This window comes from Orbicella franksi, chromosome 10 (assembly GCF_964199315.1).
Source record: "Orbicella franksi chromosome 10, jaOrbFran1.1, whole genome shotgun sequence".
In the NCBI taxonomy this organism is placed as follows: domain Eukaryota; kingdom Metazoa; phylum Cnidaria; class Anthozoa; order Scleractinia; family Merulinidae; genus Orbicella; species Orbicella franksi.
The window spans coordinates 17,445,783-17,470,996 of record NC_138154.1 but is presented as its reverse complement, the minus strand read 5'-3'; the positions used below and the strand labels follow the sequence as shown (position 1 = coordinate 17,470,996).

General features: G+C 41.3%; 6 protein-coding genes across 6 annotated transcripts; 3 read left to right on the top strand and 3 right to left on the bottom strand.

The window, feature by feature from the left end:
- Positions 1-942: 942 nt before the first annotated feature.
- On the bottom strand, positions 943-2,589 carry LOC145501700 (V(D)J recombination-activating protein 1-like). Its single transcript, XM_081481113.1, has 4 exons — positions 2,572-2,589; positions 2,076-2,366; positions 1,765-1,956; positions 943-1,167 (listed from the first exon to the last, which is right to left on the bottom strand). Exons 1-4 carry the CDS (start codon positions 2,587-2,589, stop codon positions 943-945), a joined length of 726 nt encoding a protein of 241 aa, XP_081337239.1.
- Positions 2,590-7,227: 4,638 nt separating this feature from the next.
- On the bottom strand, positions 7,228-7,806 carry LOC145501699 (uncharacterized). The gene has a single exon (XM_081481112.1). It carries the CDS (start codon positions 7,804-7,806, stop codon positions 7,228-7,230), a length of 579 nt encoding a protein of 192 aa, XP_081337238.1.
- A 3,136-nt stretch (positions 7,807-10,942) lies between these two features.
- LOC145501697 (putative ATP-dependent DNA helicase Q1) lies at positions 10,943-12,649 on the top strand. The gene is made up of 2 exons (XM_081481111.1): positions 10,943-11,040; positions 11,479-12,649. Exons 1-2 carry the CDS (start codon positions 10,943-10,945, stop codon positions 12,647-12,649), a joined length of 1,269 nt encoding a protein of 422 aa, XP_081337237.1.
- A 495-nt stretch (positions 12,650-13,144) lies between these two features.
- Positions 13,145-14,430, top strand: LOC145501858 (uncharacterized). Its single transcript, XM_081481245.1, has 3 exons — positions 13,145-13,816; positions 13,908-14,011; positions 14,249-14,430. Exons 1-3 carry the CDS (start codon positions 13,152-13,154, stop codon positions 14,428-14,430), a joined length of 951 nt encoding a protein of 316 aa, XP_081337371.1. The 5' UTR covers positions 13,145-13,151.
- Positions 14,431-14,521: 91 nt separating this feature from the next.
- LOC145501845 (uncharacterized) lies at positions 14,522-17,727 on the top strand. The gene is made up of 7 exons (XM_081481230.1): positions 14,522-14,746; positions 15,103-15,198; positions 15,333-15,425; positions 15,612-15,712; positions 15,985-16,137; positions 16,363-16,485; positions 17,135-17,727. The coding sequence occupies exons 1-7, from the start codon at positions 14,680-14,682 to the stop codon at positions 17,279-17,281; spliced, it is 780 nt and encodes a 259-aa protein (XP_081337356.1). The 5' UTR covers positions 14,522-14,679; the 3' UTR covers positions 17,282-17,727.
- A 1,987-nt stretch (positions 17,728-19,714) lies between these two features.
- Positions 19,715-22,944, bottom strand: LOC145501842 (uncharacterized). The gene has a single exon (XM_081481227.1). The coding sequence runs from the start codon at positions 21,995-21,997 to the stop codon at positions 21,062-21,064; it is 936 nt and encodes a 311-aa protein (XP_081337353.1). The 5' UTR covers positions 21,998-22,944; the 3' UTR covers positions 19,715-21,061.
- Positions 22,945-25,214: the final 2,270 nt, after the last annotated feature.

The window sequence follows — 25,214 nt, the reverse complement described above, 5'->3', positions numbered from 1 at the left end:
TGCTTGATACTAAACGCAGAACTGTAGGCTCAAAAATGACAAGAAAAAAATACCCGTCCAGCCACCAGTAGGGAGCGAGTATGCAACCAAAATGGTGCGCGATTTGAATTCTGACCATTTCTCCTGCTGGAGGCTTCGTTTTGTGAACATGTATGGTTTTTACTTCACTTTTGCTAATAGTTTTCACTTTGAAATGCCTCAATTGCTGTTTTCTGAGGCTAATTTGTGCAAACTTAAGCTGTAAATATCAAAACAGCTTGAGCAGAAAGTGTACCATTGTTCTTCACATAGTACGCCATTTTGATTTCCCTGTGACTTCAAAATTGGGGGGCAGAGCTTATGCCCTTTTATAGCGTGCCTTCGTGTTTAAGAAGTGTGTTAATTATAATGTTTAGATGCATTTGAATATCACTCACCACTAGCACCACTGATCTCCATCACTACACAGAAATTCATAATCACCAAAAAGAAACAGCACTGAAGTTTTGTTCCTAAACAAATACAGTGAAGGAATGATTAATGATGTAAATTGACAAAGTAATGTTTCTAGCTAGTTGATAAGGTAGTTTTCTTACTTTATTTTCAAGGCAGTTAGTTCCCTCAGTGAATCAGCATGTTGTTGGAGTACTGTTTGCAGATTGTTCCTAGTGTCCTTACCTTCATAAGCGACAAATACCACAGTTTTTTTTGCTTGAATTGGGTTTGATTACATTGGCTAATTAAAACTCTAATTTCTTAGAATTTTGCTCATGATCGCCCCCTATTTTCACTAATAATTTGTCATGTGGTATTTTTCCATTATGCCAAGTAAGTTGACCAGCCCTGAAATGAGAAGAGGTAGAAGTTGTATGAAAGTTATGAAGTGGAAAATGGTTTTGTATTTTTAAATTTGAGGTAGCTAGGGTGGCCTTCCTTACAAGTCACAGTCATCCACAAAGGAAACTATGTGGTCCTTAAGATCACTGACATATGCACATGGAGTTTTGTTGATGATGGTAACAGTCTTGTTATCCCTCCTCTCTCTGAGCTCAACCATGTTATCCCAAGGTTTGCTTTCATGGCATTTGCTTGACCCTCTGGGATGTTGAGGACAAGTTCCTTTCCCAAAGCATCATGCAAAATTTGTCTTCTCTCCTCCTGGCTCTTCGTTTCAGGGTTTGGATCATGTGCACATCAAATCGGTCACAACTGATCTTGTTACCAACTGTTTTGAGAGCCTTGGTTCGATTAAGCCGTGTTCTTGGGGTAACTTGATCAGAAGGCTTTTGTGCGACCGGGACATGCACAACACCTGGAGGCTTGAAGAAAATATAAGAAGTGCAGTGAGTCCAGTTGGTGGAAGATGGTTTCAGGGCAAGTTGCGAAGGGGGGGGCTGTGTGTGTGGGGGGAGGGGGATGGGGGGGTTGGGGACGGGAGGGCAAACAGTTTAAATTGAAAATAAAAAGGAATGTTACCTTTCCACCAGTTTTGAACAATACAGTTTTTCCATCTGTTGACTCCCTCAACCTAGTTTTCACATATGCAGTGCATATCTTCACCTCTGGTGAGAATTTTCCTGCCTGTTCATCTTCCAAAATCTGCTGCATAGCCTGGGCGGGGTCAGGGTCTACCACTGGTTATTGGGGCTGGGGAATTACAGCTGGTGCTTGTGCAGCACCTTCACAAGCATGGACAGCACTATTTTCGTAGTTAACAGACTTGCAACAGGTTGTGCAAATTACCTCTTGCTTGGCAATGAGTCGCAGCACCATTCAAGTAGGTACTTTGAGGGGGCTAATATTTTCTTTACAAATGGGACATGAACCCTTCTGACCACTATCAATTACACCTTTCATGCATTCTACACAAAAGTAATGCTGACAAGTGGTTTCCACAGGTTTTTCTAAAATCTGAAGGCACACTGGGCACAGAAATTCTTTTCTAAGGTTTTGCAGGAAGGACAAACTTCTGAAAATTCATCGAAGCGAATAGAGGGCATGTCTTTGGTAAGAACATCAAGATCTTGGAGCAAACTACTAGGGGTCTGAAGAGTTCTAGACGGGTCAAGTAACTCGGGTTTTCTCCCCCTTCATACCTTCTTAGGCTTTCCACCTTTCTTAATTTCTTCTACATGTGAACAGACTCTGCAATCATCATCATAGTGTGTCACCCATGTAACTGGAACAACAGATCTTCTGTCAGGATGCGCATAGCATGTGTGGTAAAAATATTGCGGATGAATTTCCTCAAGGTCCTTTTCAACGAAGATTGAAAACTTTTCAGCCAAGAATTCTTTCCATTTCAGACATTGAAACTGTGAAGTGACTGTTCCTTTTGATTTTCGCAGCTTTTCACCGCATATATGGCAGAGATTTTCAAGGTTTTTCTGGTGAGAAGATGCCGTTGTTTGTGGGCTGATCGAAATTTGTAGGAATATTAAGTTGACCAAGTTCTTGCTTTAAGGAAATGGGACTAGAAATCTTATTACGGGGATGGACAATTAATACTTTAATGATACTAAAAGAAGAGGTGAGACAGCGAAGAAAACTTTACATTTTTGGGAGGAACGCTTTAATCCTCATCACTTTCACCTTATGCACATCCGCCATTACCGCTTTGTAGCATAACAACATCTCACTTTATAATGCTCTTAATCATGCCGTGATGGTCGAACATCTGTGACAGTCAAAATGGGTAAAATCCATGACACATAAATGACAGATCCGTGACGACCTAGCAATGAATCCGTCACTGATGGAGACTAATATTCTCTTTAACAGCCTAAGTTTTTGCCAAAATCTGTGACGGCCTAGCTGTAAATCCGTGACGGATGGGGACTAATATTCTCTTTAAAAACCTAAGTTTTTGCTGAAATCCGTGATGGCCTAGCGAGAATCCATGACAGATGGAGACAAATATTCTCTTAAAACACCTAAGTTTTTGCTGAAATCGGTGACGGTGTAGCGATAAATCCGTGATGGATGGAGACTAATATTCTCTTTAAAAACCTAAGTTTTTGCTGAAATCCGTGACGGCCTAGCTATAATCTGTACCTTTTTGCTTTAAGTGTAAAACTTGTTAGTAGCATTTCAGAGATTCTACATGCTAATCGGAGAATCTAGCCACAATTTGCAATATGCTGCAGTTTTGACATCCGAGTAAGCAAATCTTGCAAAAAATCCAATGGTTTGAAATAAAAAGATTGATTTATATTGTCATATTTAATACTTCTCTGTTTGATGTCCCTGTTTAATGGGTAATGTTGGCATTTTTAGGCATAAAGTAACTACATTTTACACCATATGTGCAGGACAAATTTAACTGTCTTAATTTGTTTGTTCTATTTGGAACGTATTTAAACCCCAAGCCTAGCCAGGAGTCAATTAGTTCAGCTCTGAATGCCTTGCATGCTGCAGTTTTTTGAAAACCTCTCATCAAAAAGTGTGTCTGCAACCATCATTCCCTTCAGACATGATGTTTTCCATTATCTTTTCAAGGGGAAGGGTAAAAACAAATACAAGACATTTATAGAAAAGACAATAAATTTATTGTTGGAAAAACAGGATTTTTCCAGATGTACATTCCCATATGACTGGGACAAGCTTCTGGATAGCTTAGGGGATGAAGGAAAAGTTGATTTTCCAATAGAGGCGCGTCTATTTATTTTGAGAAGCCCAAAAAAACATACTGTGAGTAAGGAAAAGCAATAATATCTTCACCCAGATATCATATAGAAAAGATAAGCAAAAATTGTAGAAAAGAGCCATTCAGTGTCTCTGCAAATTAGTTTATTTCCAAAATGTGATTGTATTAATTGTCAGAGATTCACTAAAACAACTGTACTTATGAAACATCGGTGAAAAAGTGAACAGTGATAGTGTATGTAATCTCAGTTTATTTCTGTATTCATATTGATTACAATCGTCTACAAATTTATAAAAATGGCATGTATTACAAAATATTGTACATTGAAATAGAATTATTACACTGATAAACAATTTCTCAATTTATTGCTAGAGCATATCAAATATCTTATCTCATGAAATTTTTGAATTATATACTTTTAATCAGATTTGTGGTCCTTGTTTCTCCTAGTCTCCCTCAGCTCCTCTTCCCAGTAACTTGCATTTCTCTTTGAGTCTGGTCTTTTAGACCTTTCTCGCTCTCTTAGCTCCCACTGCTGTGATTCAAGCTGTAAAACATCTGTTGGAGCATCCCATTTGTTAGACTTGTGTAAAACAATGTTTCTAGCCACATCATTGCCAGTTACTGTTTTATATTTTTAAAAAAGGTTGGAATATGGTATACCATAGCACGCATGTAGGGGGTCAGATTTGCCCTCTGTACCCATTCTTTTTGTCTCGCAGTGATGTGAATAAAGTAACCCAACCCTTGGCTCTTGCAAAATAACTGGCCATGTCTTTGTTTGATGATTCCTTGCTAGCAACAATGGAATAGAGAGCATCAAAGTCCTCCCAACGTTTTTGAACAGTTTCCACAGCCTCTGAATGGATAACACTAGGAAGCTTGCTGGGTAGATCTTATAGTAATTTTTTTTTCTCAGAGCCCAGAAGACTTTTAAAGTCATACTGGCCAGAACCCTTGCCATCTGCATTTGTTTTTTTCCCAAATGTCAAAGGAAATCCCACAGGATCTAACTGTTTTTTGAAGTTCATTTAAATGGATAATTTTTTGGGCTGCTTGTTTTTTGTCCCAATTGTCTTTCTGATCCTACTGCAAAGCATCCCTAATTAAGTTTTCAATAAAACATCAAGTATCCTGAGTAATAAATGAAGTTTATCTAGTATTACATGATCCATTTCTATGATAATTAAAGTTTTGTGTTCACAACAGTATTTTTCTTTTGCAGTTTTTCTGTAAGTGAATTTACATAACTTAAGAGGTGTTCATTGATTGTTTGTAAATTCTTAACTGCTCCATCTTTCTCTTGGATTGCCACCTGCATCTCTTGATGAAGTTTTTTTAGCTCTGACTCCAAATCACTCCACTCCAGAAGTTCATCTTTGATAAGCTCATTCTGCTCTCTTAATTCCACTAAGTCAACTGTGTGTCCTTCATAGATGTGAAACCTCTTAGACGTTTTACCCAGTTCCAGACTTTACCTTCCACCTTTTGCCTTCTTATACTCAATGCAAACTGCCCCAGCTAATCTCTGAAGATGTACATGAACTTCTGTTCTTGTGATGCGGTCCTCACTGATAGCAAAGAAATTTCCAGGGATGGAAAATTCCAACAAATCAGTGTATGTTTTGTGGTCTCACTGATTCTTTACCTGTCCCAGATGTAGATGGGCTCTGTTCCTCTGAAGTAGGGCATGGATTATTATTTTGCTTTGTTGCCTCACTAAGAAATTCATGCCAGGCCTTTAAGAGTGGGTAGGGAATGTCCACAGCAAAGGGGACATTTCTAGTTACTGCTTTGGCAGCATATGCTAATGAGGGACTGGTATTTTCAATTGGTAATTTCCATTTCAAAAATGATTCAAATGGGGCAATATCAGACATTGTACTTCAAACAATGCTAAATATAGGGAATGAATTGAAATCTCTTTAATACGTAACATTTCCACTTTTCCACGAACGTCAGAACCTGAAAATCTGTATTTTATTTATTGGTGACCACACTGTGTTCGGTCAGCAGCTTTTGCCTTAAGGATAGCTTTGTAACCACTGTTTTTGAAAATGGCAGCCGAGGGAAGGCAATTTTTCTCACAACAAAGTAGAAATTGTTTGTCTTGTTCATTAGAAATCTCAGTTGGTTGAATGTGCATGCTACTGTTGGAAGCATCGTAACCTGTGATCATACCCTCCCTTCCTTATATTCAGACGTGGGGAAGGAGGGCGTGATACATTTACTTGTCGGATCACATGTTAAGAAATCAGATCGTGGTTTTTTCTCTGATTGGTCGAGAAACAATACTTATGAAACACTGCGTTTTTATTGGCTTTCATATTTTAACCTCACTTCTGGTCAAAAAGTTGGCCTGGCTAGAAGAAAACAAAATGGCAGAGACAGAGCAAGATGTTAGCAAGGACGAGTTTTCTGCTGGGTTAGTTGAAGCCCTGAGAAATTTTTACTACGATTCCCTGAAAGCAGAGCAGATAGAGTGCTTACGGTGAGTAATTTGTTCACGTGAAGATGTTTTGGCAGTTCTCCTTACGGGTTTCGGGAAGAGTTCAATCTACCAAATAATTCCAAAGGTGTTGGAGTGTTTGAAAAATGAAAGCGACTACAGGAATAAGTTCTTCGTCTGCATTGTCAGCCCACTGGAATGCATTAGAAAACAGCGAGTGGCAATTATCAAGAAGTTGCACTGTGATTTATCTGTGGCGGCCATTGGTGATGATGAGAAAACTGACCAAGATATTGAGGAGGGAGGTGCAAACATCGTGTTTGGCAGTGCAGAACTGGCTGAGCGATAGATGGAAGAAAGCTCTGCAGTTTGGAAGTTTGCATGACACCGAGGTCCTAGTGGTGGACGAAGTTCACACGGTGGAAACATGGTATGGTGCTTTTCGGCCATTTTTGATAACATTTATTCCGTAATCTTTTAATTTGTGCCAATAAGGTGTTACTTTTGACAATGGAGATTCACAAGTGCAAGTGAGCTTTTTGTGCATGTGATACGTGTTGAAGTGTCTGAGCGATCTTACGTAAAATCTGCACTAAACATGCATTATTTTACTGCACTTACTACACTAAGTTTAAGTGGAAAGATTGATTTCATTGATTGCATTCTTACAGTAGTTATTCAGACTGACAGAAAATATAAGAGAATTGAAATGCATGTGCTTTAGAACCTACTTTTAGGAAACATACATGGCAAGCAACATAGCTGGTAGAAGAAAAAGAACATTAAAAAAAAATTGGTGTCAACAACACAAAATGGATCCAAGGTAAAATTTTGTATGAGTTATCGACCAGACTTGAAGTTGTAAACCCAAAGCAAGGTTTTTATGAGTGCCAAACAGGGCATCCTATGGCATTGGCAATATGAGGACCTGTTGCAGCTAAGAGCATAATCATTTGGCGTTCAAGACAGACGAACACTAATAACAACTAAACTCCGTTTATTCTGCTAACAACTCATCACTCGAACAACAAGGGCACGTGTTTACAATTGAGGGTATTGCTAAATCCCCCTCTAAGACCTAAATGTCTTATGGTAATGCAAGAATGTTCTAGAACTGTCACGCAAGGAATGTTGGGAGCACCACAGTACCCCCCTACCAGTCTGAGAGATAATCCAAGAAATGTGCTGGTCGACGACTTGGGTGGCCTGCTCGGGTCAAGGTGGGTGGGTGAGAATGAACTTGAGTTGGAGTGCTAGTGTTCTCTCGAGGATCTGGAAGTGTTGGAGAATGTGGAGCAGAAACTTCAACTGGATGCTCAATAGGACCAGCATCATCCATCAGCTTAGCAGGCTTTAAACGGTCAACTGTGATTTCCTTGGTCTTGCCATTAATGTCCAGGGTAAAGTGTTTGTCAAAACGGCAGAGAACCCGAAAGGGACCATCATAAGGGCGCGTTAGTGGAGGTTTGTGGCTGTCACGCCGCACATACATGTGGGTAGCTGTATGGAGGTCAGGAGGGAGATAAACATCACGACGACCATGCCATCTCGTAGGAACAAACTGGAGGTGCTGCATGGAAGAACGCAGTCTTGACACGAATGAGAATGGGTCCTCGATAGTAGGGGCAGAGAAGAAGTCGCCTGGCAGACGGAGTGTTGTGCCATAAACCAATTCTGTGGACATACATGACAGGTCTTCTTTGAGGGTGGCACGAATTCCAAGAAGGACCATAGGGAGGTCGTCAACCCAATTACTACCTGCCAATCGTGCTTTCAGGCCGGTTTTAAGGTGCCTGTGGAACCTCTCGACAAGACCATTTGCCTGTGGGTGTTACGCTGTGATGTGGAGACGTGTGGCACCAAGAAGGTTCATTAGGGAATGCCAAAGATCCGATTCAAACTGCTGTCCCCGGTCAGAGGTTATCGTCGTCGGTACACCAAAGCGCGAGATCCAGCCCGTCAGAAGAGCAGAAGCGCAGGACTCAGCAGTGGCATCAGCCATCGGAATTGCCTCAGGCCAGCGAGTGTAGCGATCAATGCAAGTGAACAGGTAAGTGTAGCCCTTGGATAGAGGTAAGGGACCGACAATGTCCACATGAATACTATCAAAATGGCAGTTGCGTGGGGTGAAGGCCTTCAGCGGGGCTTTGACATGCCGTTGCACCTTGGATTGCTGACAATCATGGCAGGTACGGGTCCAGCAGGCGATGTCCCGCTTCATATTTGGCCAGACGTACCGTTCGGATATGAGGCGACGAGAGGCTTTGATGCCTGGATGAGACAAAGACTGCAGGTTGTCAAAGATGGCTCGACGCATCGTTAAGGGCACCAGAGGACGGGGACGACCTTGGGAGATATCACAAAGGAGAGTTCGTCCGGTGTGCGAAAGAGGAACCTGTGCAAGCTGCAATGAAGTGGAGGAGGTTGAAAGCTTGAGGAGCTCCCCATCTAGTTCTTGAGCAGAAGCAGGGGCTTCAAGGTCGATTGGGGATTGTTCCAGGGCAAGGACGTTGCATGACAGTGCATCAGCGACACGATTAGCTTGACCTTCGATATGGCGGATGTCTGACGTGAACTCGGAAATAAAGGCCAGGTGCCGCGCTTGTCGTGGTGAATGTCATTCAGCACTGGAATGAAGTGCAAAGGTATGAGGCTTGTGGTCCGTGTTGATATGGAACACACGGCCCTCTACAAAATACTGGAAATGTCGGACAGCTAGGTAAGCAGCCAACAGTTCACGATCAAAGGCACTGTATTTGAGTTCCGCAGGGCTCAACTTCTTCGAAAAGAAGGAGATAGGTCTCCTTTGTCCATGAATGAACTGTTCAAGGACTGCTCCGACAGCAAGGTTTGATGTGTTGGTCGTGATGCAGGTGGCGGCATGTGGGTGAGGATGGACCAACATAACTGCCTCGGACAAGGCCACTTTGGCTGCGTCGAATGCTAGTTGACAGGAGGCAGTCCATGTGAAACTGTCCGCTGTAAGCGCCAGCTGTAGGGGTTGTAAGATCTCAGCACACCTGGGAACAGAGCGGTGATAATAATTGATGAGGCCCACGAACTGGTGCAGTGCCTTCTTGTCTTGGGGAACTGGAAACGTGCAAACTGCTTCAACACGGGTAATGTGGGGACGAATACCAGCTGCACTAATGGTATGGCTCAAGAAGTTCACTTCTGACTTGCCAAATTCACATTTAGCTGGGTTGATGACAAGTCCGTGGTCAGATAAGCGCTGAAAGAGGGTCTGAAGATGTTGGAGGTGCTCAGCGAGGGAGGAGCTAGCAACCAAGATGTCATCCAGGTAGACACAAACAAAGTCCAGGTCATGACATACATCGTCAATGAACTGCTGGAAGGTCTGGGCAGCATTTCTTAAGCCAAAAGGCATACGGCAGAACTCGAACAGACCAAATGGAGTGATAATGGCCGTCTTAGCGATGTCGTCCATGGTAAGAGGAATCTGATGGTAGGCACGAACCAAGTCGATCTTGGAAAAGATGGTTTTACCAGCCAAATTGGACACAAAATCTTGGATATGTGGAATGGGGTAGCGATCAGGAGTTGTGATGTCATTCAACCTGCGGTAGTCCCCGCATGGGCGCCATTCGCCATTTCCTTTTGGGACCATGTGGAGTGGAGAGGCCCATGTGCTGGAGGATGGGCGCACGATTCCCATCTCAAGGAGCTTGTTGAACTCAGCTTTAGCAGCAACCAATTTCTCAGGAGAAAGACGCCGTGGTTGTGCGAAGACAGGTTGGCCTTCGGTGACAATGTGATGGGCAACACCATGTTTAATAGGAGTATCGCTGGTGCAAGGGCTTGTCAATGACGGGAAGTCATTCAGGAGTCGTGTGAAAGGATCACCAGTGGATGGCTGAGTAGAAAGAAAATTAAGGTGAGGAGTGGGGCACGGTGAAGGTTCTGCTTCGACTCGTGTCCCATTTCTCGTGTCAATAAGGCGTCGTCTGTCCAGGTCCACTAACAATTTGTGTTGTAACAGAAAATCAGCGCCAATAATAGGTTGAGTCACATCAGCTACTAGAAATCGCCAGGTTAGGGGGCGTGGGAGCCCAAAATCGAGGATTAACTGTCGAGAACCGTAAGTGTTAATGATAGAGTTATTCGCAGCTCGTAATGTGACGTCGCCTTTCTTGAAACGATCTGATCGTCCAGCCGTAAACACGCTAATTGCCGCTCCCGTGTCAATTAAAAAGTTCAGTTTAGTATTCTTGTCATAAAGTCGAAGGAGAGGAGATGTGCCAGTCGCATGGGCTGCGTTCACCAACTGGCAGTCGAGTTTCCCGGTTGCTGTTGAAACTTGCAAGGCTCACGGCATTTTAAAGCTTTCGTGCCAAATCGCTCGTGGTACCAACAAATGTCGGGGTGGGAGCGCGACTGTGGTTGTGCACGGGCTGGTGGGGTCGACTGCAATGTTTGCCAGATCTTCTGTAGCTCGGTTTTAATGGCGCTAATCTCAGAATCACCCTGGTGCTGTATTTGGTAAACCGGTGCTTGAGGACCTTGGACCTCCGCCATATTGTCCGCCATGTCGGCGAGCTCACTGAGACTGGCACCTTTGTGTACCGCAAGAGCCGTGCGAACGGTGAGTGGAAGTTTCTGCAGAAAAAGCTCATGGAAAATCTCATCTTCGCTAGCATCGGCGACTGTACCACCACGAAGCTTCAACATATGCCGTAAAAGTTGTGACGGCTTTCGATCTCCAAGGTCTTCCATGTGTAGGAGTTGCTGTAATCGTTGTCGTTTGGAAGGGCAGACACGGTTTTCAGTGCCGTATAAGGAGCTTCCGGCGGTCATAAAATAATGTCGCGTACTTCTGAGGCATATTGGGCCGGGAGAACACGAACCACATGACCGAACTTCGTCTTTTCGTGGGTGATATTTTGAGCAGTGAACAACGCCTCAGCTTGTGCGAACCAAAGTTCAGGATCAGACGGCCAGAAATCCGGTAGTTTCAGCGAAACAGCATTAGCAATTGCAGTTGGTTGTGTCGGAATGTCAGCTTCGTCGGGCATGATTGCGTCGGGGTCACCAATTTGGCATTCAAGACAGACGAACACTAATAACAACTAAACTCTGTTTATTCTGCTAACAACTCATCACTCGAACAACAACAGGGGCACGTGTTTACAATTGAGGGTATTGCTAAATCCCCCTCTAAGACCTAAATGTCTTATGGTAACGCAAGAATGTTCTAGAACTGTCACGCAAGGAATGTTGAGAGCACCACAATCAAAACTACCAAATGCAAAAGTGCTGTATTTGTGTACATAATTTATTATTTAGGACCCTTAATTGCAGATTACATAATCTTCTAAACAAGGTTAAATTTAGTGAATTGAAGGTATTAGTTTGGGTTTGATTAAGTGCTTTTTTTTTCCTTTAGGGGAATTGGAAAGAAAGGAAAGGCAGCATTCCAGGAAGCCTTTAGTCGCATTTCTGAGTTGCGTTCATTATTGAAAAGTTGCACGCCAGTGTTGGGGTTAACGGCAACTGCAAACAGAGAAATGCGTGACTGCTTAATGAAGTACCTTGGCATGAAGAGCAACCTATTGCCAATAGTTGTTAGTCCCAACAAGGACAACATCCGTTTCACTGTGGTGAAAGCAAACAGCAAATTACATTGCTTTGATTGGCTTTTACACATTTTGAGAGAGAAAAAGGGCCAAACACCATTCACAATTATTTTTTGTAAGACAGTGAATGACATTGTATCTGTTCTGACATTTTTTCTGATGGAACTGGGACAATCAGGAGTTTATGTCAAGGGTGAAGGGTCCATTGATGAGAGATGTCTTCTTGGAGTTTATTACTCCCAGACACCCCTAAGTCACAAGGATTGCATTACAAAGTCTTTTGAGGGGTTGTCTGGACATGTAAGGGTGGTATTTGCATCTACATCACTAAGTATGGGAGTGGACTTCCCTCATGTTAAATATGTTGTACACTGTGGTCCTTCCAAAAACTTAACAAGCCATCTACAAGAAGCAGGACGTGCAGGAAGGGATGGACCCGAGGCTTATCATGTCACTATTTATCAAGGATGGCATCTAATTACATATGAGTCTGACATAAAAGTTGCTGTACGGAAGTCACTGACATCATGTTGCCGCATTGCCTTCCTTGAAAGCTTTGATAATGAAGTTTGTTTGATATCGCCAATGCATGATGGCTGTAATGTGTGCCATAAAAGCTGCAAATGCGAGGATTCTGGATGCAGTAAACCCATTCCAAACTTTGATTGTGTACCTACTAGTGAATGTGATCAAGAAAAATCAAGGGACTTTTCAGAAGATGAGAGAGCATGCCTTAAGGAAGCACTAAATGAAGTTCAAAGGTCGTTGTCTTCACAATCAAAGATAAGGATGTTTGACAGCACTGGAATTGTTGGACATGGACTATCTGATGATTTAATTGACACAATTGTGAGCAATGTCCACGACATTTATACTGTGTATGATGTAATTGATTACTGCAATGCTCCTTCCTTAAACAAGGACCCGCACTATAAAAGGCATAGCTCCTCCCCCTCTTTGTCACGCAATCTTTGTTCGTAGTCCTAATCAAAGATGGCGGACTCAGTGAGGAAGATGCGGTAAACCCACTCTGCAATGGAACAAATAAAACCCTACACATTAAGAACTTAATGCGAGTGTAGAACCACCCAAATTGTGAATTTAAGTCAGAAATGTACTAAAATCCTGATCCTTCTAACGCTAATTGAAGAATTTAGCGAAGGAAATTTGAATTTCCCGCCTGTAACCGTCCCTGTCAATCCCTGAACAAACGCACTCGCTCACAGACTCCTCGTAGACGATTCGTTGCTTTGTTGAGCCTTCAATATGCCTATGTCATCGTCTATGCAATATTTGGCATGCTCAAAAAAAGGGCATGATGTAATATATGCGTTTTTGGGAATGACGGTTCGGTTCATGGCGGAAGCTGTCGTGCTTTGGTGCCACAACTTCCATTTTGAATCGAGCTAGTTTGCACGCATTGTCTTTGCTTCTTAGGCGCTATTTTATCTTATCAACTATTTTTCGGTGCATTGGATTTTTCATGGCAGAATCTTTCTCCAAGAAGCCCAAACTAATGCCTCCTTGTGCACAACGGATTACGTACAGCATACAGCTTGAAGTTGAAGCGGGTATGGAGGAGCGTTTAGAGGCATTGAAAGCTGAAATTCAAGGTGTTAAAAGTGCCTTACGTATAACCAGTCGTACACCAATGGGTAACCTTTTGATGATGGAACGATATCTGAGCTCATTCAAAGAGTTTGAACGAAGTCAGATGGTAATCACAGCCAGTCAATCTTTGTTTTTGTCAACGATACAACAGCCTTCAGCACAACCTTCATCACAACCTTCGCCACAACCTTTTCCTTCATGTTCGAAAAAAATAGATGCACAAACGCAAACGGATATCTCTGATCCGTATATTTTGGGTTACGGTGAAAATACAACCGGAAAGTTCAATATCCACACCCAAAGTACGGAGAACAAAGACTATTTTCTTTCATCCAATGATGCAGTGCGAAACCTCATATCTACAATGGCACAATATTGCGGAAGGTGTCCCTTATGTGGCTATCCTCTAGAGTTGCCATCATTCCATGCGATAAAGCATGGACATGTGGCGGTCGTCAGCGTGGGCTGCGTGGCCGGTCATTCCTGTCGATGGAATTCCAGCAGTATCATCGGCAGAAAGTACACAGCCAATTTGAGGTAAAAGTATAAGTAATTTTTTATATTTGAATTTCCGAAAATTTTGAACTTGACATTTGTGTAAGCTAACACTGCTGTCATTTTTGTTTAGGGTTTTACATGGATTTATCAGTTCTGGCCTTACTGAGACCCAGTATGTCAGTGCTTGTAAGGCAGCTCACATCGGAAATGTGGACGAGAGATACATTACTACCGGTATTACAATTTCTCTGAAATACAATAATCCTCTCTGACAATAGCAGTATTGTTATACTTTAGTTGGTGTACTACACAAAAATTCCCTATACTCATCAGTGATCATGCAATTTCTAGAAAAAGTGTCATAGAGTTTATTTCTTTTCATTGCCTTCTTCCTTGCCATGAGGGAACCAGTTATGCAGCTTATTTTTCTCTTGTGAACATACTTCAGTTGTTCTTTTTCCCTCTTTCCAGTATACACTTCTTTAGGATACAAGAATGCTGTGAAAGCCTGGTATGAGATAAAATTACAGGAAGCTAGGTCGGAAGCACAGCAGGATGCTCAATATCTTCTCCAAGGAGATGTATGTTTCCAAGGTATGATGCAGCCTTTCCAGGAATTTCTGCACTTTTTTGTTTTGTTTGTGAACTATTGATTCAATTAAATTTCATGGAATTTTGTTTCCTTCTTCATAAATTTAGATCATCATAACAGATGCTAGACACGATTCCAGCCAAGCTGCGCAGCACACCACAGTTTCAGCTTTATCTTATCAGTGGGGACTTTGAACTATAACCATCTCTGCTTGAATACAACCTAACATGTGGCATTGTTGATAATTCTCTTAATTTTTTTTTTCAGAAACAAGAAAGTTATTTATTGCCTAAATTGGGATAAAGAAGATATGCCATCTGCAGCATCTCGAGAAGTACCCATGACTAAAGCAGTGATAGATTCTCTAACAGCTCTTGGTAAGTTGTAATGTTGATTTGATAGTGCACTCTTCCCATAAATGATAAGCACTTCATAATTAGATGCAGGATATGTCTGGCTTTTTGTAAATGATCACAGTACCTATATTTCTTGCCAGGATTTATCCCAAAAATATTGTGTGACTTCAAGATGTTGGAAGACTATATTTATTTTGAACAGGTGTTTGTCACACATAGAAAGGAGGGTTTCTCGCACTGGTTTCTTATGAATAATGTTTCATGAATATTATGCAAATACTACTTGTTTCACACATGTATAATCTGTGTGTTTTATGAAGTCTAAAAGCCTATGTTTCTTTGCTAAACTCTTGTATTGACCCTTGCAACACCTGTAGGTCATCGTGTTGGTGAAGTTGCACATGACTATGTGCCGGCATTGAGGCAGTGGCTTGCAACCAAAGGGATTAGGAACTCATATGACAGTTGGCATGGTAGGTCACCAACCAAATTACTAGGTTTCACTAGTAAGGATTAGCTTGTAATCACCATCAAGCTAGTAGCTATGGTCTGTTTTAGTCTCTGTGATAAGGAATGGTAGTTCTTGTTTTCCTTTTCCTTAACAAAGGTGGGAAGGGTGTCAAGAAGGCCATCAAAAAGGTTGCCAGTGGGCTTGTTAGGGACTCAGAGAGGTCATGGTTTGCAGAGTTGTCTGACAAAGGTAATTATCCATTGTAGGATACAAACTGAAACTAACATAAACTCTGCAAAGGCCCTCTTTGCATTCGAAGTGGCTTGTTTGTATGTCATATTCATCTTTGCTTAAATTGTGTGGTGCAAATCCTATGAATTACAGTACCGTTACTTGAAGTTAAAAAACCTTCTAAAAATGCCATTGTTTTGACAGTGAAGTGCACGAAGACGCATATCTATTATGCAATGAAGAATTGCAATGGTGATGCTGATGAGCTGAGGCGATACATAGTAAACATTGTAGACCATTACCAGGTAAAAGGGTTCACTAGGAACTTGTACATTTGAATTGTTATCTTAATTTTCTGACAACAGGAGATTATTTCCAAGGGCACAAGTAGATATGAGTGGTTAGTGGCTGTTGTGACAATGTAAGTTTCTATTACCCTCACCCCACAGGTGAGCCCTTTACACCTTGTCATTAGCAAGGTTGTACAAGTCACTGATTCAGAATCCATGACTCTACATACCAAAAATTGTATAGATGATTGAATGGTTCTTCTATTCCTTTTATCTGTGTGGTATAGGGGGATCATTCAAATTGCCATCAGGAGTCTTGGTGTCGTCAAGAAGGCTATGTATGCAGCAAAAAACCTCTTGTTACTGCACAGGCTATTGCAGCATACCGGAAGGCTATAGTGGGTACCAACATCTACAAATTTGCTGAAGATTATGCCTTGGTAATAATAATTCATACATCAATATCTATGGTATGGAATTGTATCTTTACTTCACAGATCTACAAATAACCACTACATTTCATACTGAATGTGGAAAGTCCACGAGTAGGCAGCAACATTACTCCCACCTAAGAAAGAGAGATTGGCTCTATACATGTTTTATTTACAATACAAAAGCTTTCTTCAATGGCATAACTTTGAACTTATTACCTCTATTTACTGTAGTGCCGAGATACTTTCTGGATAGAATCACTGCATATGGTGATGCTTATTTATGCACAGAAGCGCATCCATTTCAGTCGTAAAGACACCTATGAAATGAGAATACAGCTTGCAGTTCTTGACTGGGTATGTACCACAACACTTTTATTTGTATTCATGTATCTTCACAAAAAGTGGAAAAACATAGACAGAGGATAACAAACGTCCACACAAGGACACTTATTCTTTTCACTTTTATAGAAATTGCACTATTGACCAGTAATTGTTAATTATTACTATTATTCAAATTATTATCATTATCTTTACCATCAACTTTCTGGTGGCGGGGGATTCCCATATGAAAAGGTCAGGAGTGCTAGCCGAAAATTTTGCATAAAAAGAAACTCTAACAGTTACCAAGACCCTATGTCGTGGGTGTGGCTTGAAATTCTTTTCACCCTCAAGAAGTACCAATTGTAAGACCACATTGTGTCCTGTCAAATTTTTTTTGGCTCATTAACCTAAAAGGTATTGCAAAAGTTCCCGATGTGGACCTTTTGAGGCTGAACACCCTAAGATGAACCGAAACTACTTTTTTAACCCCAAAAAGGTATGATGAGCACCCCCATCCTTTTTACATGGGAGTCCCCCCCACCCCAGGTTAGCTCCCTTTATTGAAAAATGGAAATTAAAGCTAACTGAGGAAAGCAGCAATGGACAGTTGCACATGAAGTACATGGCCTGTCCTTGGTTGCTGTGGTATGTATTATTTTCCTGTTCCATTTCAATTTTTTAGAATGAGAATGTGCTGCGTGAAGCCACATCTGAACAGTACTATCAGACCAGTCGCCAACCGGACAGAATTGCCCCACACAGGGTACTGTCAGATAAAACCTACGAGTTCAAGGATGGCATATGGACAACTTTTTATAATTCATTGTAACTCAGTCCGTTGCTTGAAGGCTGACGAGTGTAAAATTAGAATGCTGTAGTTTTAGATGCCGTGCAAAACTGTGTATCAAGAAAAAAAGAAGTACTCTTGCAGAAGTTGTTGACATTGTACTGAAAAACAAAAAAGGTTCACCATGTCAACTAACTGTTAAACTGCGTTGATTTATTGGGCTGGAAGCGAAAAGTGAGGTCTATCCATGATGAAACTGACGCTCACAAGAAAGAGCTTGCTTGCTAATGTCGCTTCTCACGAGCGACGATGCCCTTGATAGGGGACGTTAGGGGGGTTAGGCCACCTATCACGAACGTCCTTTATCACGCAATGCGGCATAACCTCTCTAATGTCGTCAATAAGGCAACCCAGTTGTTGTTTTTTTCCAGATACGTTGGGTTGTCCCAAAGCCCATTGTCCTTGAGGGTCTTCCAATACCACTTATAGTCTTTTCGCCTTTTTGTGTGGTTGGTTATGCGTCCATCACATCTTCCGTTTGGTTTGAATTCAGAAGATGTGATGCACGGAGCTCGGAGACAGAAGTCACAGGTTGACTCTGGAACTTGAGGCGGCACAGCTATGCTGGACTCATTGTTGGCGAAAATAGCAACGGCCTCGTTTCTTCGAGGAAAGAGACAAACAGGTGATGGCCGTAGTGGTTCTTCATCAATTGGTACGGGAAAGCACTTCCTCGCTGTAGAAAAAAAAAGTTTAGAATAAAAATTCGGATGGAAGTGAACAGGGGCAACTCAAGGGTAAGTACAATGAGTCATACACACAACCTCTTATGATAATCCCAAATTGTTACAGGGAAATCAACTTACATGAAGGGAATTGTTCAAGGTTGCATATCAGTCCTGGAAATATCCACTTGATCATATGTAGTTTATGTGATACATATCAATGGTACAACTCTATGACAACTGGAGACCATGTCATAATCTTTGGGAAACTAAACCAAAAATTTCAAAGCTGTTCCCTTGCTATAAACAATTCTGCCCGAGCAGAAATTCCCACTACTCTAATAAAAGTACATGAACGGATACAAATCCACATTGAATGTTTTAGGTGTCGCTGGAAGCAGGATGATGTAACCTTCGACACCGAGGAATCAAGTTCCATTTGTTATCACTGAGAAAAGGCGCGCAATTCGAAAACTGTTGCTCCATCAAAACGGTCAAATTATTATCAAACAGCTTTTCTGCTTTTTGTCGCTGGCTGAAGTCTTTCCTGCAATCTTCGAGAAGCCGAGTTTGTGAAGGTTGTAAATAATAAGTTATAAGTTGTAAATGGTGCGTTAGAACTGTAGTCTACTAACCGTTTCCACTTTGGATGCGTCGTATGGACAGAACTTCGCAGGCCACCTCTGGAATTTCTTGAAGGAGACGAAAAAACTGGTCCTTTTTACTTTCATCAATCTCAAGAGTTACCTACGTATGAAGGTAACAAAGACATTTGTGAAATACAGCTCTAGAGGCTAACAAACGATACAGAGAGAATCGATGTAACAGAAAAAAATATTTACTTACCTGCACGCGTTTTCCATTAGCATTATTTTCAGCTCCACGCAACATTGTACAGACTCGTTCCATGCGTCAGATATTTCGATTAAAAAAAAAAATAGTTACGGAATGACGGCCTTTATTAGTCACCACCCTTGAAAATACCAGTGAAAACCTTCAAATCCAGTCTGTATTCAACTCCAAAACATCGTCCGGCAAAGAAGTCAAAGGGAAGGCTTTAAAAGCAGCGGGTGAGAGTTTGTTGCATTCACTTGGTCTACCCAGCACAAGTGGAATATCCTCGAAAGGAAAAAAACCAAAGAAGAAACGTAAAACGGAGTTGGAAAACCTACAACCTTTACCTGGCTGGGAGAATTGGTACCCTAAAGGAGATAAACTGAGAAAAGGTCTGCAACGTGACTATGACAGCGACTAAGAGAAAGAAAAAAGTCCCGAAAAGAAAAGTCGTCAGTCGAAAGTCATCTAAAGGGAGAGTCTCTAAACAAAAAAAGAAGACGGGATCTAAGCGGAGGGGATTCGACATTCAAAACATGTTTGCCAAGACGGGAATCGAATGGCACTGCCCCGGCTATCAGTAGATGGGACCTGGTACGCATCTGGGGAAGAGATTGAAGCGAGGGGATCCTGGCATTAATAGATTGGATAGACTTGCCAAACAGCACGACATCGATTACAGTGAAGCCAAAAACATACAGGACAAGTGGAAAGCCGATGAGAAAATGATAGCTAATATCAATAAGTTTAAAAACAAGAACATGACCGAGAGAGTAGTCAAGAGAATCATGCAAGCCAAGAAAATGTTAAAACTCTAAGTTGAATTTATTCATGTAAACAATCATCACATATTACAAAGTGTTATTAAAGTGTTTCAACACTGCATCGAAAAAATCTTGTTGTGTGAGGTTCTTGTTCACCTGGACTTTTTCGTACAAATATTTTGGATTACCTAATCCTGCACCTTTTACTGTTTTATCCTTGTCAGCTATGATCTTGGTAAATTTCAAACACACCTTACACTTTCCCTTACAATTAAGTTTGTACCACACAAAGTCTATCCATACAATGATCATCGACGTTGAATTCTAAAAGTTCTCTTAAAAAGTAAAAATGGGATGAACTCCACTACTTTTCTGTCTCAACAGATATCTTCCTTTCATTTCTAGTAACATAGATAAAGTGTAACCTAAAGATATCCGACAAGCTATATCATCCCAGTCACAGGTCTTTTGCACCAACATCAAACAAAAAAACCAAACACACATTGTAAATTCTATTAGTCACAGAATCCATGGCTTTAAGAGGCTCGCTCTTTAGAGCTCTTCTTACAAACTTACTTTCATACCTAGTAATGGTAACAGGTTTCGGCTTTACATACAGATCATAATGTATCAAAAATGCTTCTTCGATTATACTTGCTTCTTCGCCAGTAAACTTATCTGATCTTTTTATTTCATTCAATATTTGAAGACGTCCTTTACAAACAGGACATATTGTGTAACATTTATCGACACACAATGAATGAATAGGTTTGTAGCAACATCCTATCCACTTCATTTTCATTTCTTCCATTACATCATCTTTGTCACAAACAACACATTTTTCTTTACAAGATCCATTAAGAGATGCCATCTAGAAAATTAAAATTGTTGATAGTTTAATCGAAATGAAATCAACCATATTACAACAATCAATCATATCTTTTTCCTCCAACATATCAAACTGTCTTCTCATAAAACAAATGACAAGTACTTGTGCAGGTTAGAAAGAGCCTGGAAAATTGTGGCAAGATAATGGGAAAATCAGCACCGAAGGCATCCAATGGTATGATTCTAGAACGAGAAGTCTCGTCAAAACCTGCACCCAGGAATGCGCCAAAAGCTCAGCCAAAGAACAAACTTCTGCAAAAACGTTTATCTCTTGCAACACGCAAGAGTAAATATTCAGGCAGAGTCGGGCAGGTAGCAAACAACTTGAAACAGGGGTGGCATGTGGACCCCCTTAAGTCAACTGAAAATTCCAAGCGCAAACAAGTGGAGCTACAGGTATAAATAGTAGTATAGGGCAGTGGTATATGAATTGAACCAATCACAGAGCCCCATTTAGCACACATGACGTGAATCAACCAATCACAATGCTCCGATTTTACACGTGACTTTTTATTGAGAACAATGGATTACATCACAACTTCCTATAACCTACTTCCTAAAAAGTGTTCAGTGTTCGTGACTACTAGGCTACTTGACGTTACAATGTTCATTTATTCAAAATCAGCTAATAGAAGGACATTGTCAATGTCATTATCATCAAAGACGGCTTTTCTGTAGCCGAAAGGGTATGATAAGAATGTGTCTGGGTCAATGACTCGTTTGTCAAACACGACTCGATAATTTTTAATCTGTTCGCCTGTGGTCAATGTTTTTGTTTCAGGATCCCGACTGATCTTGTGAGGGTCTACGATGGGAATCTTTCTAGGAACACTTTCTCCGGTGGATTTGTTTCTTTGAGGAGAAGTGACTTCGGATATTACATTTTGTTTTAATGTTTTGTAGTTCAGTTGTTCTTGTCCGTGAGTATTGAGCGTGAATCCACGTACTTTACATTCGACTTTACCTTTCTTTGTGGTGTAACCATAGTTCTTGGGACCAGCGGAAGCGAATTCGACGATGTGATCGTCTTCGGATAGCTCGTTGGTGAATTCACTGAGGTAATCACCCAGTGGAAGAGTTGGCTCTCCTGCTTTCAGTGAGTATATGATGGAATCGGTATCGAAGTAAAGGACTTGTTGGGAGTTTAATTTACTCAGACCATCTTGATATAACTTTAATCGAGCCCAACACGTTGTGAAACAGGCGATGAAAATGTTAGTATTGGGTTGAATTCTCTGTTCGTCATCGACTTTTTTGTATACGATTTCTACCATTTCATCATTCATGATCTTCACGGCTTGGACTATTTTACTGTCGTCTTCGATGATTTCGTATAGACACGTGGGTTGCGTGATGGCCACTACTTGACTTTTGTTACCTTGTTGACCATATTTTCCCCAGAAACTGTTAAGCATCATTTTGGTTAATGATCTTCTTCTGGGATTTTTTTGATCTTGTCTATTTCTAGTTTGATTCCTTCGTGTTTTTCGTAGTTCTCGACGTATTGAGTACTTTTTGTGGTGTCGTGACTGACCCATTCTGGCCATCCGCTAGCTTCTTGCTTTATTTTTAGAAAGGTGTTTACGTAGGAGGTGAACATGTCATTGCTCGTCAAACTGAAATGCCAGACTTCGTGTACGTGCTTTATCACATAACCTTGCTTGACAGCTTCCATCAATTTGGGAGTACACCAACTTTCAGTGAGACATCTTTCTTCATCGCTGTGTACACATTGGTGACTACACTCTGTTAAAGGCTTAGGTTGTTCCGTTTCCACACATTTTCTACACAAGGGAAATGTTAATTTACCTCCACTTCTGTAAGGAAGAACGGGATGATACAATTCTGTCGGAAGTAACACAGTACATTGAGCTAATCCAAAATAGTCGCTTAGGTCTGTGACCCCAGCTTCGAGAATGATGGTCGGATGTCCAACAGGGTAGATCATGTTCTTGTTTACCCACGGATAAAGGGACGTGAAATCGATATACCAAATTTTCTCACCATCTACTACTTTGTAGTAAAGTCTCACGGCATTCGTTCTCCCTCCGAAGAAAGTGTCGCGAGGTTTCAGTCTGTTGATGATTTGAAAAGAATCAACTTTTTCTTGAATGGACTTGTCCTGTTTTTTCATCTCCTCCCATTCGCATTCCCACATCACTTGCACAGAGTAGCCTTTTAGAAATAGAAGTTGTTGTTTGGCTTCTTAGTTTTCATAAACATCACCCATGGTTAGTTCCCCCATCTTTTCTCTTTCTTCGTCTCAATTAGAGTAACATTTGGGACAACCGTGCCAATAACAACCATTAAATTTGTACACAACATTGGTGATGGGATCGTAGCCATCCACGTAGTATTTATGTGGACCGTCTTTGATGACACGTTCGCCACCGTTTCTTCCATGTTGTATGTTGTTGTGGGGTTTTGTGTTGAGCCAAGTCAACCATTCGATGCTAGCCTTGGAGTGAGGTTTTCCTTGCCCATGCCTCCACTGATCAGCTCCGAGGCGATTGTTCTCTCTTGCATGTGAGTCATTCGATAGTAAAGATTGCATGCCGAAGCAATGGTCAAACATCTCTCGAGGGGGTTGAAACCACTGATTTCTTCGAATTCCGGACAAAAGACTTCACATCCACCCTTCAGTAGTAGTACATCGGATTGACAATAGCTCAACAGTTCTTCTTGAAAGTTGAATCGGTAATCTGGATCCTTGAAAAGGTTTTCGTACCATTGATCAAACTCTTTGGTTCTGCTCAGTGACATTCCTTTAGGATCGTAATACTTTTTGTCTGGTAATGGACCCACGTACTCTTGGTTTTCCGGGGTGTTGAAGAAGTGGGGGAAGAAACCTTTCTTCTTCTCTTTCAGTCCAAAGGCTTTTGGAAAAGAGGCGAGAGGCATTTGAAAGAAACAGAGCGAGTCTTTTAATTCAATGTCACCTCCGTTGAAACTCAAAGAAATGATTTTGGCTCCGTTGACTATTTGATCCACTCCCATGTACTGTTTGAATAATTTGTCTAGCACGAGGTAAGCGTCGAAGCCTTGGGAATTGTGAGCAATGACCGTCAGTTTGCAGTCCAAGGCCAATTCTCTCAACCAATGGATGAAGTCTCTGATGCAAGTTTCCCCTTCAAAATTGAACAACTCTTCGGTGTTAGAGGTAGCAACACATAGTAAATTGGGAATGTGTACACCTGTATCTTGCACGGTTTCACTGTCCCAGTAGACGAATATGTGAGGTTTTTCTTGAACCGATGTCGAACCATCTCTTTTTCTCTTTAGACTGTGATTCTTGACTTTCTTCAATTTTTTTTCTAAATTGGTTGGATTTTGAATGAAGCACTGATGATGGTTCAAATTCTTGTACTCTGTACAAGAGGGGCATTCATTGGTTCCGCAGACATGATTTGAATTGATTTCACGAGGGCGAAGCAATTGCATGCACTTGCTGCATTTTCTTTTGCTACTGCATACACTTTTACGTTTATTGTTTGCTTCTTTTCCATTTTCTTCACTGAATTTGGTATGATTACTCAAGCAATGGGTTCCAAAGACTTTTCGTTGACATCTTCCACACTTGTAAGTTGCTCGGTCCCCTTTTTGAACTTTGTGGTATTCTTCACACTCGGTTTGAAAACAGGCTCCACATTTTCGACCATTGCACGCATGGGATCTGATGTTGTCGTGATCAAAGCCTTTTTCACATCTCAAACAGAAATGATTTCTTCCCATGAAAACTTTGAGTGAGGTACACGCATGGTAATGTTCTCGTACTTTGATGAGGATAACTTCTTTTCTGTAGGGTTCGTAGGAACCTTTGTAAATGATCCTGTAATTCACTTGCACAGAGTAGCCTTTTAGAAATAGAAGTTGTTGTTTGGCTTCTTAGTTTTCATAAACATCACCCATGGTTAGCTCCCCCATCTTTTCTCTTTCTTCGTCTCGATTAGGGTAACATTTGGAACAACCGTGCCAATAACAACCATTAAATTCGTACACAACATTGGTGATGGGATCGTAGCCATCCACGTAGTATTTATGTGGACCGTCTTTGATGACATGTTCGCCACCGTTTCTTCCATGTTGTATGTTGTTGTGGGGTTTTGTGTTGAGCCAAGTCAACCATTCGATGCTAGCCTTGGAGTGAGGTTTTCCTTGCCCATGCCATCCACTGGTCGGCTGCGAGGCGATTGTTCTCTCTTGCATGTGAGTCATTCGATAGTAAAGATTGCATGCCGAAGCGATGGTCAAACATCTCTCGAGGAGGTTGAAACCACTGATTTCTTTGAATTCCTGACAAAAGACTTCACATCCACCCTTCAGTAGAAGTACATCGGATTGACAATAGCTCAACAGTTCTTCTTGAAAGTTGAATTGGTAATCTGGATCCTTGAAAAGGTTTTCGTACCATTGATCAAACTCTTTGGCTCTGCTCAGTGACATTCCTTTAGGATCGTAATACTTTTTGTCTGGTAATGGACCCACATACTCTTGGTTTTCGGGGGTGTTGAAGAAGTGGGGGAAGAAACCTTTCAGTCCAAAGGCTTTTGGAAAAGAGGCGAGAGGCATTTGAAAGAAACAGAGCGAGTCTTTTAATTCAATGTCACCTCCGTTGAAACTCAAAGAAATGATTTTGGCTCCGTTGACTATTTGATCCACTCCCACGTACTGTTTGAATAATTTGTCTAGCACGAGGTAAGCGTCGAAGCCTTGGGAATTGTGAGCAATGACCGTCAGTTTGCAGTCCAAGGCCAATTCTCTCAA